This window comes from Eretmochelys imbricata, chromosome 7, assembly GCF_965152235.1.
Source record: "Eretmochelys imbricata isolate rEreImb1 chromosome 7, rEreImb1.hap1, whole genome shotgun sequence".
Taxonomy (NCBI): Eukaryota; Metazoa; Chordata; order Testudines; family Cheloniidae; genus Eretmochelys; species Eretmochelys imbricata.
Window position 1 is genome coordinate 71,791,591 of NC_135578.1, and position 16,835 is coordinate 71,808,425.

At 47.9% G+C, this 16,835-nt stretch overlaps 2 protein-coding genes and 1 long non-coding RNA gene across 9 annotated transcripts in view; 2 read left to right on the forward strand and 1 right to left on the reverse strand.

Annotated features, from left to right (window-relative positions):
• The window catches only part of LOC144267365 (uncharacterized), an 86,116-nt gene that overhangs the window by 24,528 nt on the left and 44,753 nt on the right, over positions 1 to 16,835 (reverse strand). The window lies entirely within an intron of this gene.
• On the forward strand, positions 1,288 to 4,165 carry SLC18A3 (solute carrier family 18 member A3). The gene has a single exon (XM_077822337.1). It carries the CDS (start codon positions 2,014 to 2,016, stop codon positions 3,568 to 3,570), a length of 1,557 nt encoding a protein of 518 aa, XP_077678463.1. The 5' UTR covers positions 1,288 to 2,013; the 3' UTR covers positions 3,571 to 4,165.
• Positions 6,541 to 16,835, forward strand: part of CHAT (choline O-acetyltransferase) — a 50,805-nt gene continuing 40,510 nt past the window's right edge. For 3 of the 5 annotated variants that reach the window (XR_013346607.1, XM_077821271.1, XM_077821273.1), the window contains exons 1-3: positions 6,542 to 6,783; positions 12,359 to 12,497; positions 15,578 to 15,769. Coding sequence is in view for 4 of the 5 variants with exons in the window: in XM_077821271.1 (XP_077677397.1) it covers positions 12,441 to 12,497; positions 15,578 to 15,769 (249 nt within the window). In the remaining variant the exon portion in view is untranslated. Of the gene's footprint in view, positions 6,784 to 8,039; positions 8,089 to 12,358; positions 12,498 to 15,577; positions 15,770 to 16,835 lie in introns of those variants that run through there. The other 2 variants (XM_077821272.1, XM_077821274.1) reach the window with 2 other exon arrangements.

Sequence of the window (16,835 nt, forward strand, 5' to 3'; positions counted from 1 at the left end):
TTTGAAAAGGCAGAGTGTCAAGACAAGCTCCTTAGGTATGTTATTGTGGGTGTGAGGGCGTAGAAAGTGTGTGTGAATGTGCCAATTCTCAATCGCAATGCCCTCTCCTGTCGTAAGTTACACCAACATGTGGCGCCTAAGAGATCAAGTTAATTCTTCGGCAAAATGACAACAAAAGTCACGGCGATCTAACAGTCGGCACAAAGCTGAGGGGGAAATCGTTTTACAGACGAAACAGCACAGGGTCCAAAGAGTTAATCCCCTGCTACCTAGCACCGTGTCTGAAAACCGAACGGAATCAGCGCTGCTGGAGACTGGACTGAGCCTGAGAGCATCTCTCCTAAGCAAAGGCAGTTTCAGCCTGGCCATATGAGCATTTCACCTGCTGCCCCTCGGGGGAAGCAGCACTAATGAAAACTCCATGAACAAACGTAAGCCCTGTTTGGAGAAAGACTGCTAACATTTTAGGGACAGGATCAGTGGGGTCTTAGGTTCCGCTTCTTCCTTCTCCTGTACCTCAGGCACAGAGGACCCTGTCAGAGAAATGATTCAGAAATGGGCTTATTTAGATGGCGAAATGCCAGACTCCTCAAGCAAAGGGAACGTGGCATCCCCCCAGCCCTCCCGCTCCGCCCAAATGTTCGCGATTGGGGTTGGGGGTTTTAGCGTGTGCGGTTTGAAAGTCTCCGCTGGCCTCTACGGGGACGGATAAAACGGGAGATAAAACAGAGTCTATTCTTCTCCACAAGATCGGTGCCCTGTTTGTTGCTCTCCCGTGGGGATCTGAACCCACCTCCCTTCTTTCTTCCTTTGGGTTTGGAATAAACTAACGGAATCCTTCATTTAAATTGCCCAAGAAGTGCCCCCGAGGCAGGTCTAGCTCGCGGAGTGCAGTGAACGATCAGATTTAGCCACACTCGCTTACACTTTACACGGCCCTGCTGCTAGATCTGGTTCGCCTTACAACTGGGCACGACTGCACGGTCCCGTCCCAAAAACTTCCTTGCGGATTCTGTGGCTTCCTTGGCTTCAGGGCGTAGCAGCGCCGCGCCGCCTCCCTCTCTCGTGGGCGGTGTGCTGGTCCCCGAGCCGGGGGGAACTCCATTCGGAGGGGCTGCGCTCGGGGCACGGCTCTCTCCTTGGTAATTGGCTACGGCTCCTCCATGTGGCACATTAGCATAAAGAGACGCAGCTGGCAAAGTAACCACTTGGGGGCCAACGCGGACTGTGCGTCAGAGCCCTGGCTGGGGAGGGGAAACGGGATTATTTGGGGGGAAGAAAAAAAAAAATAAGAGTAAGCCTCGAGAAGCATGCAACTCAATTTGCGCCGATGGCCCCCAAAGCCGGCATGCCTGCGCGGGGCTGAGGGCACGGCTTCCACCGGCTGGCTCGCGAGCGATGGGACTGAGCCCTGGGGGCACCCGGCTCTCCGCGGCCTTCTGAGCTGGGGAGCGGGGGCGCTGGGGGCGTTCTTGCGGCTGGCCAGCCCTTCCCATCCGCCCCGCAGCCTTGGCAGGGATGGTCGCTGCGGACTGGGAGTGAGCTCCGGCCAAAGCCAAGCGAAGTAAGCGGGCGCGCTGGCAGCCCGTCCGTCAAGGAGTGGCGAGGCAAAGGGGAAGCAGCTGCCAACGCGCGTCTGGAGCCCGCGCCACAGTGTGAGCCGCCCTGCCGGCTTCCCTGAAGACGTGAAAGGCGTCCGGGCATGTGAGGAGCAGACGAGCAACAGCGCAGGGCAAAGCAGAGCCAGGGGCAGAGGAAGGAGGGCAGGACTGGAGGAGGTGTGTCTGGAGGGAGCCGTATCGCCAAGGAAGAGGCGGCAAGAGGGAAAGGCCGGAGGAGGGGTGTGTGGAGGAAAAGACCGGAGCTTCAGCCCTCTCTGTCCTCGGAGTGCTTCTCCCCCCGCGGCCCCCCATGCACAGATAGCGAGGCACCCGCGCAGCGGACAGGCTGAAGTTTGAGGAGGGCAGCGGCTGTGTTGCCGGGCGCAGGACGGGGTGTCCCCCGGATCGGAGGATGGCGACCGAGGGGGGAGCCGGGCTGGCCAAGTCCGCCGTGGAGAAGCTGTCCTATGCCATGGGCGAGAAGACCAAGCAGCTGGGCACGGCCATGCAGGACGTGCACCGGCAGCGGCGGCTGATCCTGGTCATCGTGTGCGTGGCCCTCTTCCTGGATAACATGCTCTACATGGTGATCGTGCCCATCATGCCGAGCTACCTCACCAAGTGGGAGGCCCGGGAGAGCAACGCCAGCGGGGCCAACGCCAGCTGGGCCAAGTCCGTGCTGGGGCCCGGGTACCCCCCGGAGAATGAGGACATCAAGATCGGGCTGCTGTTCGCTTCCAAGGCCATCCTGCAGCTGCTGGTGAACCCGCTGAGCGGCACCTTCATCGACCGCGTGGGCTACGACATCCCGCTGCTGATCGGCCTCACCGTCATGTTCCTCTCCACCATCATCTTCGCCCTGGCCGAGAACTACGCCACCCTCTTCGCCGCCCGCAGCCTGCAGGGGCTGGGCTCCGCCTTCGCCGACACCTCCGGCATCGCCATGATCGCCGACAAGTACACCGAGGAGTCGGAGCGCAGCCGGGCCCTGGGCATCGCCCTGGCCTTCATCTCCTTCGGCAGCCTGGTGGCGCCCCCTTTCGGCGGCATCCTCCACCAGTTCGCCGGCAGGCGGGTGCCCTTCCTGGTGCTGGCCTGCGTCTGCCTGTTGGACTGCCTGCTGCTGCTCACCGTCATCAAGCCCTTCGGCAGCCGGGCTCGGGAGAACATGCCCGTGGGCACCCCCATCCAGAGGCTCATGATCGACCCCTACATCGCCGTGGTGGCCGGCGCCCTCACCACGTGCAACATCCCCTTGGCCTTCCTCGAACCCACCATCGCCACGTGGATGAAAAAGACCATGGGCGCCTCGGAGTGGGAGATGGGGGTCACGTGGCTCCCCGCCTTCTTCCCCCATGTGCTGGGCGTCTACATCACCGTCAAACTGGCCGCCAAGTACCCGCACCTGCAGTGGTTCTATGGGGCCCTGGGCATGGTCATCATCGGGGCCAGCTCGTGCACAGTGCCCGCCTGCCGGAACTTCGGGCAGCTCATCGTCCCGCTCTGCGGCATTTGCTTCGGGATCGCCCTGGTGGACACGGCCCTGCTGCCCACGCTTGCCTTCCTCGTGGACGTGCGCCACGTCTCCGTCTACGGCAGCGTCTATGCCATAGCGGATATCTCCTACTCCCTGGCGTATGCCCTGGGGCCCATAGTCGCCAGCCAGATCGTGCACTCGCTAGGTTTCGTGCAGCTGAACCTGGGCATGGGGCTTGCCAACGTGCTTTACGCCCCGGTCCTCCTGTTCCTCAGAAACGTCTGCCAAATGAAAGCCTCTCACTCCGAGAGGAACATCCTGCTGGAGGAAGGACCCAAAGGACTCTATGACACCATCAAAATGGAGGAGCGCAAAGGCAAGGGGAAAACCCCCCATCCAACAGGGGGGATGCAAGGAAACAGCGTGGACTCTTACCACAGAGACCTGACAGGGGCCTCGGAGGAGGACTCTTCAGACTATGAATACAGTTAGGTTACACGGAGCTGGCAGAACAAGGGTTAAAATGGGTGTGTGGGGGGGGGTGAAAGCATTATTGCCATCTGTTTATGTACCAATGTGCACTATATACAATTTAACCTTTATCATGCTGTAATGTCTTCTCGACTTGTTTTAAGTTGGTATTTCCTTAGACACTGGCAAGGGAAAAGCACGAAGAAGACTAATCTAATGATGCATTTACATAAATCTGTGGTGGTCCTTCCAAAAACTTTTAGCTGAGGTCTCTTGTGCAAAAGTTTTCTCGAGTTGAAAACTCTGTGTGTGACATACTGTATATCTCTGTAAAAATACATTAAAAGGGAGGGAAGTCTGTAATAAAATTCAGATTGCATATTCAGGGACTTAAATTTACTAAATCTTGTATATATGTACTGACACTTTCACTTGGTTTCATATTTAACAACAGCAACAAAAATCACATCGTATTATTTCTTCTTTGAGAACCAGCTGAAGCGCTGTAATCATTTTTTCTGTTGTGCTGCTACTTGGTAAATGCAATATATTGTATCATGTGTAAGTCCAAATCTGCAAGGATAATATGATCTGAATAAATGAAGTTTGAGGGGTCCATGGTCTTTCTTTCATTGTTTTTGAGGGCAAGGATATTACTCTAACAAATGTCAAGAAGTTCCCTATAACATCAGCCTCGTTTATTTCTTAAGACCGATTCAATAAATTCAAATAAATTCCCTGGGGTGGAATCTCAGAATTCAAAGATTGACAATGTAAAAATGTTCCGACAGAAAATGTGTACTGAATTGCAAACAGGGCATCAAACTTCGCTGCGTACACTGTCTTGGTATTAAGGTATTGGTTTATTTTTTAAATACAGCACTTTTTCAATAAAGACTTTACATAATCAAATGCTTCCGAATTTTGCATTTACCCCACGTAGATTTACGGTAAGGAAAATGTAATACTTTGCCCAGAATGTAGTCCCGTCTATATCACATAATTATAATCTATGGGGATTTAAATAATAATACCTAGCTCTTATACAGCGCTTCCCATAGATCTCAGAGCGCTTCACAAAGGATGTCAGTATCACGGGCTAAAAAGGGCGAAGGTGATTTATTCAATCGTATCCAAATGATGGAACCTGTGGTCCAAACGCAAATATAAAACCGAAGCTCACATTTTTTCCCTGTAGATTCCCCCCTTGCTTATAGGTCGCTATAATACATCGTTTATTTAAATGTTCAACCATCTATTAGACAAAACAAACGGCTTCTTTTCTAAAAAATAAAGAGTCCCCTCCCGCTAGAGTTCCTAGAAAAAATGAAGAAGAAACACAACAAACCAGTCATCAATTTCACTTGGTCATCAAGGTCTCTGATTGACATAGGGCGTTATGATAGCAGCTTTCAGGGCCTCGGAGTCCCCTCTCAGAGGAACAAATAACAATGGAAGCGCTGCTTTGTAGTGGCATTTTGGTTTCGGTAACAAAGAATCAATAATGACCATAGGACCAAGCTGAGTCCCACATTTCTAAAATAAAGCTCAACTTGCAACTGCCAAAAAGAAGATTTAAGGATGTAATAAATTTTTTTCGCCTGGAGTTAGATAACTGGGATTTCCCTGGCATCCGTCCATAGTGCTATTGGTATGACTTTAGTTAATGTCTGAAAGCTTACTTTCTTTTCAGTGTGGCTAGATTCAAATGATCATTTGCTTTTGTGTGTGCTGGTAAGGAGGCTCAACCAGGGTAGCAATATTTACAAACCCAGGGACTGCACACTAATTAAACACCCACATTCTGATTTCATTTTAAACCAGCGGAAAAAGAGAAAGTGCTTACCTTTTTCAGGACAGCCAATTTGTATCAAAAAAAAAAAAAAAAAAAAAGAGAGAGACGGAGAGAGCGAGACCGCTGCCTCGTCCAGCTGTGACTCTAGGGGAACAAATAATTTCTGTACAGAACTCCGATTCTTATTATTCAAAACCCTTTGGTTAACCATCTTCGCCAATAGACTAGTACTACTTTAAACACCGGGTGCAGAGGGTATTTAATAAGCTCTTTCGAAATGCACTGCCAATTGCTCCTTAAAACTAACCCGCACCCCCGAAGCTAGCGGGCTAGAGATTTAGAAATAAGATATGACTCCATTCTAACGAACGCGGGGAATAAAGACCTGACTTGGTCAAAGGAGAAGCTGCTATTGTTTAAAGGGGGGGAGGAGGGGAGAGAATTTGCATTACAACTGAACTAAAGGCAGCAAAAATGGGGAATTGAATTTTTCCTTGGAGTCAGAGCTGTTTATTTTCCTCCCACTCCCTTACCCCCAGTAACACCGTTAATCATCTAATGAACGCCAAGGAAAAGAACTTTAATTCAAGCTTGGAAGCATTGCTCAATACACAGGAGAGGCCCTGTCCTTCAACCTGCTCCTTTAAGGGCTGGAGAGTATTAAGGATTCCCAATGGGGCCGAGGAAGCAGATCGGGAATCGGGAGAGGTCAGAGCACATGTATATTGCGTACCCATTGCGTGTCTGCCCTTTTCCCTTCGTCAGACTGCCGCACGTGGCAGGTTAACCTGATAGTCAAGCAACTAAAGACGGAAAGAAAATGTGGCTTTATCGAAGTCAGCGCAGAAGGGGGACCCTGCCTTCCCTGCACCAGCTTTCCACTTGGAAAAAAAGGCGCCTTCACTTTGAAATACACGCCATGGGGCGATGCCCAGTAACTTCGGACAAGCCGCTCCCGGGCACTAGTCGCTGAGAGAGACTAGTGCCATGTTGCTTTTAAACGCACAGTGTGCTGCTGGGTTAGGGACCGCGAACCATGCAAAACCCCTGCCGCTGGCCCCGGAGAGGAGGACGCGTGTCCAGCCTGTAGGAAAGCTGAACTCTAGCGGGAGGATGGTTTGAGGTTGGGCTGGGTTGCCTTATGGGAGGCCGCTCAGGCTGCACGAATAGGAAGGGAGGGAAGGAGGAGTTAGACAGCCAGACCTGGGGGAGGCTAAACGAAGAGGTTCTCCCAACGCAGTGTATGTGTCCAGAAGGAAAGGGAGACATGAAAGTACCTTGGACAGAGCAAAAGCAGGCTCCAAAGCCTCCACATTGCCCAGAGCGTTTCTGAGCCCTCAAGAAGCGCTTTGAAGCCTGAAATATCCACCCCCACGTTTCCCTCTGCTCCTGACATTTGCGTTTGAAACTTTGACTTCAATCAACTCGCTTTGGAACAGGTAAGGGGTGTTCAGCCGCTGGCTGGCACTGATGCATTCAAGAGCTGTTCGCACGCACGTCAGGGGTGCGTGTCAGATGTTCTTTAGCTTGTGCCTTTTCCCACCTTTGCACCAGACAGATGTGCCTTTCTCACCCCTGTGTGTGCGCGCGTTATAACCACTTTGCAGCAGACATTGTTCTGCAGAATGACACCCCCGAACAAACCAAATCGCCAGTCTCTGCAGAATGTCCGGGGAATCAGCTAAAGACATTCAAACAGTTCCTTCATTTAGCCGGGAGGCGACTAAAACCAGAAGAGTGGGAGGAGGGGGAATATTTACATCCGTTTTTACAAGTTGTAGACGCCTCCAGTTTATAATCAATTTAACACTCGGAGCGCAGAGCAACGGTAAGGGGAAGATTTGACTTTTATTGCTGTTATTAATTTGCTCTGCTGCTAACCATTTATTATGTTGATGTAGTTGGCAAGTTCCATTAATCCCTGCCTAGGACTATTCCAACGCATTAAATCATTTCCTCAAAGGGGCTGGCTGCAGAGAGAATCTTTGCTGTCCCTTTAAATATTTGTATAGGCTGCCTCCTCCCATCAGGGCTCAAGAGCTTGGAAGATCGGGAAGATTGTCAAGGGGTCCGAACCAGGGCTGGGTCTATAACTCAGCGCTCCGCCCTTTGGGGACACCTGTGTCTTTGTGGATGGGTTTGTAACAGACGAATCCGCCTCCAAGTGGTGGCAGCCCCAGAGGTGGCTGCACTAACCCCACCGGGGCGAAGAGGAAAGGCTGGCACCAGGGGCGGGTTCTGGACTCAAGTGGAAGATCCAGCCTCGGTGGCAAACTCTTTCCCAAGGACTCGGGGCATGCGGGAGTTTGCCCGGCTCCTGAGCAATTCCAGGCTTTCCGCGCGCAGCGGACACTGCCATTCACCGCAGCTCGTACCTAAGTCCAGTTACTTTCAGCACAGCTGGAGCGCAATAACTTTTTATTCACAGCAGAAACTCAACTAGGGTGTTCCCCTCCCCCAGCAGCAGCGCAAAGCCTACGCTTTATCTCCTGCTTCCCGCGGTTACCCGTTGCTGTTCCGATAGCTTCCCTCGGGATCGCCTAGAAAGAAACTGAGGCAGGAGGGTGAGAACCGAGAAGGGGTGGCCGCAGAAGCCAATGGATGGAAAGGGGATTAGCCAGGGGCATGGCCAGAAAGGCTCCAGCTGCTCAGCCAGGAAGGGCGAGGAGGGGGACGGAGATGGGAAGGGGCAGAGGAAGAAGGAAACAGGATAATGCCGGCTGCGAGCAAAGCGAAAGCTAAAGGTAACCGCTGGCTTGGGAGAGCAGCGAGAGATCCGGGCTCCAGGGGCTCCGCGCCGCGCCGCGCCGAGAGAACGGGCTGATCAGCGGGAGCGGCCCTCCGGCCTGTAACCCGGAGCGGTCACCAGCTCCCCCTTCCAATGCCCCCTGCGGGAGCCCGCACCCCTCATCCGCACCGCCCCTGCCCGGGAGCCCAGCCCAGCACGCAGCCCGAGGCACCGAGCTCTCAGCCCTGCGCTGTCCAAGGGATTGAGGCGTTGGTGAGGAGACCTCCCAATGCCTCCTCTGCGTGAGTAGGACAGGACCTGCCCCGCCGCGCCTACCCCCGGCCAATATTCCCGCTATCGCTCGCTCTCGGGCAGCGGCAAATTTGCTGCTTGCCCCGCTGCCCTCCCCAGCCCAGCGGCGGCTGCACCCCAGTAGCGCTGGGCAGTTTGTCGTGATCCCACTCAACACTGCCAGAGGGGAAGGTTAGATGCTGGGTTCACACTAGTAGCTCTGATTCCGTCTGGGGTAGGTATTCCACCCACGGGCTATAGCCCTCGAAGTCTTCTTTCCCCTCCTCAGCTGACTTCGCGGATCCTTGAGTTGTTCATCTGGCATACCCTGGGCCTGGTTAGCACGCTAGAAAACAGGCCCGAGGGGTGCTGAGGGTCTCTCACAAAGTGCTGAAAGCCCTCAATCCCCACTGATGTCATTGAGAGTTGAAGGGGATCAGAACCTTGTGGGAGGCACTTGGCATATTCAGGGATCAGGCCCATTGCTCACTGAGACACACTGCAAAAGACCTACTGGGTCAACTTGATCTATCTCATAGCGAATCCAGGATTGTTCCCTGCCTTGTCTACTATTTCTTGCTTTGTAGCTTTAAATGTCTCAAGGGATGAAATCTGAATGACTTCACTCTCCCATTTCTCCTAACATGCTGCCTAAATGTTCCCCTTCATACGTTCATCCCAGTACTTATATACCCTTCCACCACATCAAATAGCTAAAGAAGTCTGAATATGAAAAGGAAGAGCAAAAGATTTAATTGTGATTTTGCACTAGACACCATAAATCAAGCAATGGCCATGTGACTGGCTGAGACTTAAATTAGTCATTAAATAGCCCTGACTTTAGCGTTTTCAAACATTTAACAAGCCATAGTAACGCACAGCTCAAAGTGCATACTCTTGATACCAAAGAGAATAAGCATGATCGGTTGTGAGCTGTTCATGTAAAACTACCATTACACTATAAATTGCAAGAAGTAATTTTAACTGATAGGATTTACCTATCTATTGACTCCAATAATGAGTTGGAAACAAAGCCAAATAAGTGGATTAGATCGGTCACTCTTTCTCTGTTATCTGCTAAAGAAGAGGTCAGTCTTCTCTATGTGGATTTTTGCTGCTGCTTTGAAATATGATGAACACTACATGATTCCTGCAAAGATCAGCATCCTGCTGAAAAACATGGAGTTAACTGAAGGAACAGTGGGAGTGTGCTTGAGCCACTCATAATTAAAGACATGAAAATTAATTTTTGGCCCCAAAACTTTGACAATGTTCCTTTCAATCAGAGAGAGTAACTATAAAGTCATCTTGCTTTTCTCTGGGATTTTCCATCATTGGGGCAACATTCATCTTCTTTGTACAACATTTAAGTGAATTTAAGATTTGTGAGAGATGCTAGATTGACAGGTTTCAGAGTAGCAGCCGTGTTAGTCTGTATCCACAAAAAGAAAAGGAGTACTTGTGGCACCTTAGAGACTAACCAATTTATTTGAGCATAAGCTTTCATGAGCTACAGCTCACTTCATCGGATGTATTTGAGACTAAAAGTGAGACTCTATCCACAGAAGAGACAAAACAAAAGTAACTACAGTGTCAGCTTTCCCATATTTCTCCAAGTCCTTGTACATAATACATATTGTTCTCCATGTCCACTGAAGGAAGGACAAGAAGTAATGGGCTTAATCTGCAGCAAGAGAGTTTTAGTTTAAATATTAGGAAAAACTGTCTAACTCTAAGGATAGTTAAGCTCTGGAACAGGCTTCCAAGGAAGGTTGTGGAATCCCCATCACAGGAGGTTTTTAAGAACAGGTTGGACAAACAACGGTCATGGATGATCTACATTTACTTAGTCCTCCCCAGTGTAGGGGACTGGACTTGGTGACCTGAGGTCCCTTTGAGCCCTACATTTCTATGATTCTATTAACCCCAGGGGCTTTGCCTTTGCTAGATTTTTCCACAGACCAAGAACAAACACGTACTTTGAGATTGCATGACATTTATTTCAAATTAAAGGAAACAATAAGGAAAGAAAGTAAAGTCTGCCTGCGAGAGCACCACGTGTGTGCTTCCTCAGCACAGGCTGTGTCAGTGCCAAAGACAAACTGGCTGCTCTGTCTTTCAACATAGGTTTTTACGAATTTAAAGGCAGTACACAGAGAACTAAGGGATCACAGGTTCACAGCTACATACGCCACAGACTTCAGTGAGCATTACGGAAAGTTTAAATTCTTTTGTTAAATTCTTTGTTAAATTCTTTTTGAGTTTATGTTGTTCACTTAATGGTTCATAAATACTTGGCAAGATTTTTGTAGTACTATATAGGGAGCTGAGTGGTACTGTGGGTTAATGCAGCCTTTCACCTCATATCTATGATAAAGCACATCACAGATCAAAAAGAGTTTGGTATGTTTCATTCCAGTGCCCTGTGGACCATTTTTTTAAAGCTATCTCACAATATGGCACAAGTGTCAGTTTGTCCAGCAAAGGCTCTGGACTGGAATCACAGAAGGGGATTCAAATGACACTTTTTTGGCAGAGCTGTGCAGATGCCAAAAGACTGGAATAGCAAAGATGACATAGAACCATAGGGATCTTAACAGCTCATCAGGTCCAGCCCCTTGTGCTAAGGCAGGACCAAGTAAACCTAGACCATCCCTGACAGGTGTTTGTCTAACCTGCTCTTAAAAACCTCCAGTGATGGGGATTCCACAGCCTCCCTTGGAAGTCCATTCCAGAGCTTAACTACCCTTAGAGCCAGAAAGTTTTTCCTGCCATCTAACCTAAATTTCCCTTGCATACAGCTGTGTGAGGGAAATAACCCACAGTGCCTTCCACAGCATGCCCAGTTATTCACCCCTCACTTTCATACACAAAAATTCTCCTACCAATTCTTTTAAAACTCCATTGTAGCAATCATACCACTACCTTGCATTTGTACAGTCACAAGCATTTTATAAACATTGAAGCTCTCTATCTACTTGATCAACATCTATTTATTTTACTTGTGGGGGAGGCATCAGTGCTTAGGCGGCTTTGCAAATGCTGGCTGGCAGATATTTAGGTATCCAAGAGACTTAGGTGCCTACAAGGTTTGGCAGCTGCTGAGCAGCAGCTTTGAAAATGTCAGTGACACCTGAACTGAGAGGCAGAGAGGTGTCTAAGTACCTTTAAGCATCTGGGCTTGTCTGCTCACAAAAGTTGGACTACCTTAACGATACCATTATAGCTAAAGCGGCCCAATCCCCTGATGTGGATGCAGCTATACCAATATATCTGCTTATACTAGCATAGTTTATCCCTGAATGGGAAGGAGAACAAGCTATATCAGTATAAGGCAGTGCCACAGATAAAAGAAAGGATGGTCCAATGGTTAGGGCACTCACCTGGGGCTCAGGAGGTTCAATTTCCTGCTCTGCCACAGACTTCCTCTGTAACCTTAGGCAAGTCACTTGACACTTCCTTACCTCACAGGTTTGTTGTGAGGAAAAAAACACATTAAAAGAGTGTGAGGTGCTCTGATATTGTGGTAACAGGGGCCCTGGAAGTACCTTGGACAGAATATACTGGTATAACTGCATCCACAGTAGGGGTTGTACTGGTATAACTATGTCAACAAAAAGTCACACCCCTGACCGACGTAGTTATACTAGTACAAAAGCTGGCTGCAGACCAGGCCTTACTCTGAAATGTTGTGACATACTGTGAAGTAAATTAGACTGACGAATTAAAGTGAATCAAAACTGGCAAAAGAGAACCTGTTAAGTGCATGGGATCTTTCTATAGAAATGAATTTGTAGAGAAATGCAACAAATTGAATGACAAAGTAATATTCAAAGGATTCAATTCAGTTTACTTTAGATATTGTAGTTCTGTTTCTCTTCAGTTTTGCATTCTTAAGCTTCAGTGTACGCTTGCACAGGGAACACTATATATTGTGCATATTTTGGTAATAAATAACGGTCACTGACTTGGCTTTAAATCTTTTCTATTTCCAGAACTGAGGTGTGCTGCTCTGTAAGTGCCCCCAAGTGGCTTCAATTTCTGGCCTCAGTAAAAGATCTCAAAAGAAATGCAAGGATGCCTGTGCTAGAGAAACCCACACAGGAGACAGATGCATGCAGCAAAGATGAGACAGTAGGTGGCTGTTTTTGGACAAAAACAAAACAGAGTTGGATTAAAGAAAGATGATTTTTAGTTATTATCAATAGGAGCAGTGTTATCAGTGAAACTCAGTGGTAAATACAAACATTATTCCTGACCTCATTTCTTTATTTTTGGAAAACAATGGTCACTTGCAACAGTCTAGTATCAAGACCTTAAACTAGTCTTAGCACTTTTCGTATTCAAAGTACAAATAATTCATCCTCACCTGTCCCCTGTTGCATTTGCATTACTAGGTAGTTATGTATTATTATCCACATCTCAAACAGAGACTAACAACAAAAAAATAGAGCAGATTATTTACAACAAAGTCTGAAATGGCCAGTATTCATTTCATTCTACCACAAGGTAGTACAGGCTGCCTATCAGTTTCTCACATACAACTCATCTGTGAGACAGCTGGGTAAAAATATTAAAAAGTTAATACATTGATTTAGGGAGCTTAGACCAGAAATTCAGATGAGTATGCCCAAAATTAAGTGTGAAATCCATCAAGTGTGAAACTTTTGGCCTTAGTAAAGAGGTGGAACTAACAGCAATGTTACTTGGACAAAACATGGTGGAACCAGAATATCTGACATCACCAGGACATACAAATTTCTATGCCCATTACCACTGAACTGCTCAAATAAATTCCAAAGGAGGTTGTATGCCTGTATTGTGCACCAAATGGACAAAAATCACTTAATTACTTTTTCACTTATGATGTATATAGAGGCATTACAGGCTAAACTGGCCCTTCATCTTCATCAATTAATTCATCCCATCACATGTTTCATGGGTAAGTAAATATTATCCCCATTTTACAGATGGGGAAATGGAGGCAAAGTGGTGCCTTTCCCTGCAGCATTGAGTGGCAGTGGTAGAGCTGGGATTTGAACTCAGAGTTCCCTGGTTCCCAGTTCTTGGCGCAGAGCACAGCTCTCTCTCACTCACATACTTTCTCTGATAAAGGAACAAACCTGTTAAAAATGAATTTCTAGTACATCAACTAGGGAAAAGCAACCTGAAGACTGCCTGTTTATGAAACAGACAAAAGCAAAAAAAAAAGAATGAATATCTATTAAAAGAACTGATCCACACAAACATCCCATTGTATGCGAAATACTAATGGGTGGGTATGGATGGCTTCACTAGGTGAAAATCAATTTCAGGACTCTCAGGCCACCGTTCACCTCTCTGGGGACTACACTTGTGATTTCCAATAGACTCAAAATTCCACATATTTTTTCCATTCTTCCATGGATCCCTGCTTTGTTTGCCCTATCCACCAGACTTCTCTGCTCTTTTTATTTTTAATGAAAGCTCATATTTGTTTGGCTTAATTCCAATTTATAAAACAAAGTGATAATGTCCCAAAGCAATGCATGGGAACACTAAGGAATGCTGTTTGAGAGCCACCATTGATTCATTATTTTATAGACAACTAACTATGCTCTTCATCAGAGATCTTACACCCAAGTTATCTTGGGTCAACATCATCACTGATCCAACTACACTGAAGTGACACAGTTACACTCACAATGTTCAAAACCCCAACTGCTACGAGACACTACAAATGTAAAATATACAAGGATCCCATTGGAATTCACTGATACTGCACATGGCATGCAGATTTATTAGAAAGACATAGACAGTAGCTACTAAAGGAATCTCCCCAGGAGAATTAAAGGTGTCCAAAAGGGAAGTTTTCTTAAGATGGCTGAAACCTTTTCTAGAGAAAGAGGTCATGTGGTCCTCCATATTTCCCCTTTTAGTCACTGTAGGGAGCCAGGGTGGTTTGCCTCCGAACCAGAGGGTAAAGAGCCACTCTCTCAGTCTGAGTGGGCGGGGCCAGACCAAGCTTACTCCAACCCCCGGAAGGGGAGGAGTGGAACAGGAAGTACAAAGGGCGGGGCCCTTAGCCCAGTCAGGGCACACCAAGGAGGGAGGGAGACACAGGCTGCTGGCTGTTCCCTCCAGACCCTGCTGCTGAGCCAGGGGAGGCCCTGGGCCAGGAGAAACCTGACCTGGAGGAAGGACTGGGGCTACCAGGACTGCCAGCTGCCTAGTACCTGGAGGAGCCAGGCAGTAACCCGGGCCAGCATGAGCCTGAGGGGGAGTGGGAGCTGGAGCTGCCAGCAGCAGAATACCCTGATGAGCTGGGGGGACCAGAGGGACCCGCTCGAGAGATCGGGTACGAAGTAGCCCAGGGGCAGAACTGTACAGTGCAGTGGGTCTGTTTGGTCAGCATGTTGCAGATGGCTCCCCGCTGACCCAGTGGCGGGACCCTTTCCTCCCGCCACTGTCAGGGCCCTGGGCTGGAACGCAGTGGAGTTGGGTGGGCCTGTGTTCCTCTACCCCGGCCAACCCGCCGTGGGTAGCAGAATCCTGACAACGCTATAGACTCTTGCCAGCGCTCCCCCTGCCTGAGGGGCACGCTACAGACTTGCCGGCACTCCCCCTGCCTGAGGGGTGTGCCACTGACTCTAGCCGGCACACCTCCCTCTGCTAATTCCCTAGAGACAGAAAGGTGTGATCAAGGCCGGCTGGTGAGGCAGTAGCTCCCCACTGCCCCCCCAGCGGCTCGGTGGACCAACTGAAACCTGTCACAGTCACCCTCAAAAAAAGCTCTGTGCATCTATCCCTGAAACTCAATCTGCATGTTGAGAGCAGCACCAACTAATTCCAAAGGAATCTCTGCATATTTTCAGTTAAACTTGGTAAGATTCCAGCATCATCAGGAAGGCTTCCCTTAAGGAGAACTTTAACTCTTCCTGGGAGATTTCTTTAAGTGTTGCCTTCATCTGGCTCATCTTTCTAATACAAAGAAGAAAAAACATTTTCATGCTATTTCTATAGCAGTTAATGCAAAAAAATGTGTGACAGAAATGACATTTGGGCAAAGCTAGGAATATGGGCTTGGTCTCAGATAATAACATCTCAAAACCAAGATCCAATCCGAACCTATATATTCCTCTAAAATATTCACATCATCTGTTGTAACTCACCCAAAACTAAAGAAATACTACGAATGCATAACATTATTTACCGCTCCATCTTTTTATGATTAGACACTGCCCAAGCTTCCAGTGCCTCCACTGCAACAGACCTTGCACATGTACCTACAATGCGTGAAACACTTGATTCCAGATGAGCAATTTAGGAAGACCAAGGCCATAGTAGAACAATTTGGAGTTGCAGGAGGCCTAGGAGAATCCTTACAGCAAAAACTTCTAGATAGAAGGGAGAAGCTTGGAAACTGGGTAAGTAAATGCACATTAGAAAAAGAATGGCTTGTGTGAGAGGCTGCTCATTTATAAGTTATTCGTGATTACCTACATGAGTTACATGAAAAACCTTTATATAAAGTTGCTATAAATCATGTCAACTTTTTGGATCAAGTCCAGGAGTCAGACTAGATTAAAACGTGCTGGTGCTTCTACTCAGTTTCTACCCACATTCCCAGAAGGGTAGACTGGAATGTTTCTAAAATGACTAGCCACTGATATTGTTAAAAATGTAGATATTTACAATGCCATCATTAGACTTCAGGGTCAACAACTCAGTAGTATGGATGAGGGCAGTTCACATCTCTCAGAGCCATCGTTTTAAGCTATTTGCACACTCAGGCAGAGAGCGCTACATCACGTCCCTTTTGGAAGGCTTTCTGGGGAGCCTTGGGCGCTAGAAATTTTTTATTTTAAAAAAAGAGTTTGAATTCTGCACAAACTGATGGGACTACAAGGAATGTGGGCATGGTGTACTATTGGGTACCAATTCCATGTGATCTCTGATCAAATCGAATTATTCTGGGCGGTATACATGGGGAACATGGTTTCAAAGAAGACTATTATTTTTCTTTCTGTATAGTATGTCAAAAGATTTGCCTAAAATCCCTCTTTGCAGAAAAAAAAAATGTGTGCGCCATGCTGAAGACCTCAATCTTTAAACAATCAAGGTTTCTGCTCCCTAAAGCAAGAAAAGTTCAATACGTTATGGATAAATTGTGTTTGATATTTGCAGACAGTTACAGGCCATCCATTCTGAAGCTGTCTCTTCTGGCCAATCTGAAAAATGGCAGTAGTGACAGCATATTGGATAATGAATGAGTGACAGAAATTGTAACTAAACTAGAAAAATGGTATGTATTCAGGTTTATCCATCTCATCTAGGAAGAGGTGGAAAACCTGGCCCCACTAAAGTCAATGGAAGTTTTGCCCTTGACTTCAGTGAGGCCAGAATTTCCCCCCAGCTTTAGTGATATGATCCACGAGAACCTTTGAACAATTAAAGTGTTCCTATATTCAGACCTAGATTGTAATGATGACA

Bases quoted from the DNA above. Each gene is read 5' to 3' on its own strand.
- SLC18A3 (XM_077822337.1), top strand. From the start codon at position 2,014: ATGGCGACCGAGGGGGGAGCCGGGCTGGCCAAGTCCGCCGTGGAGAAG.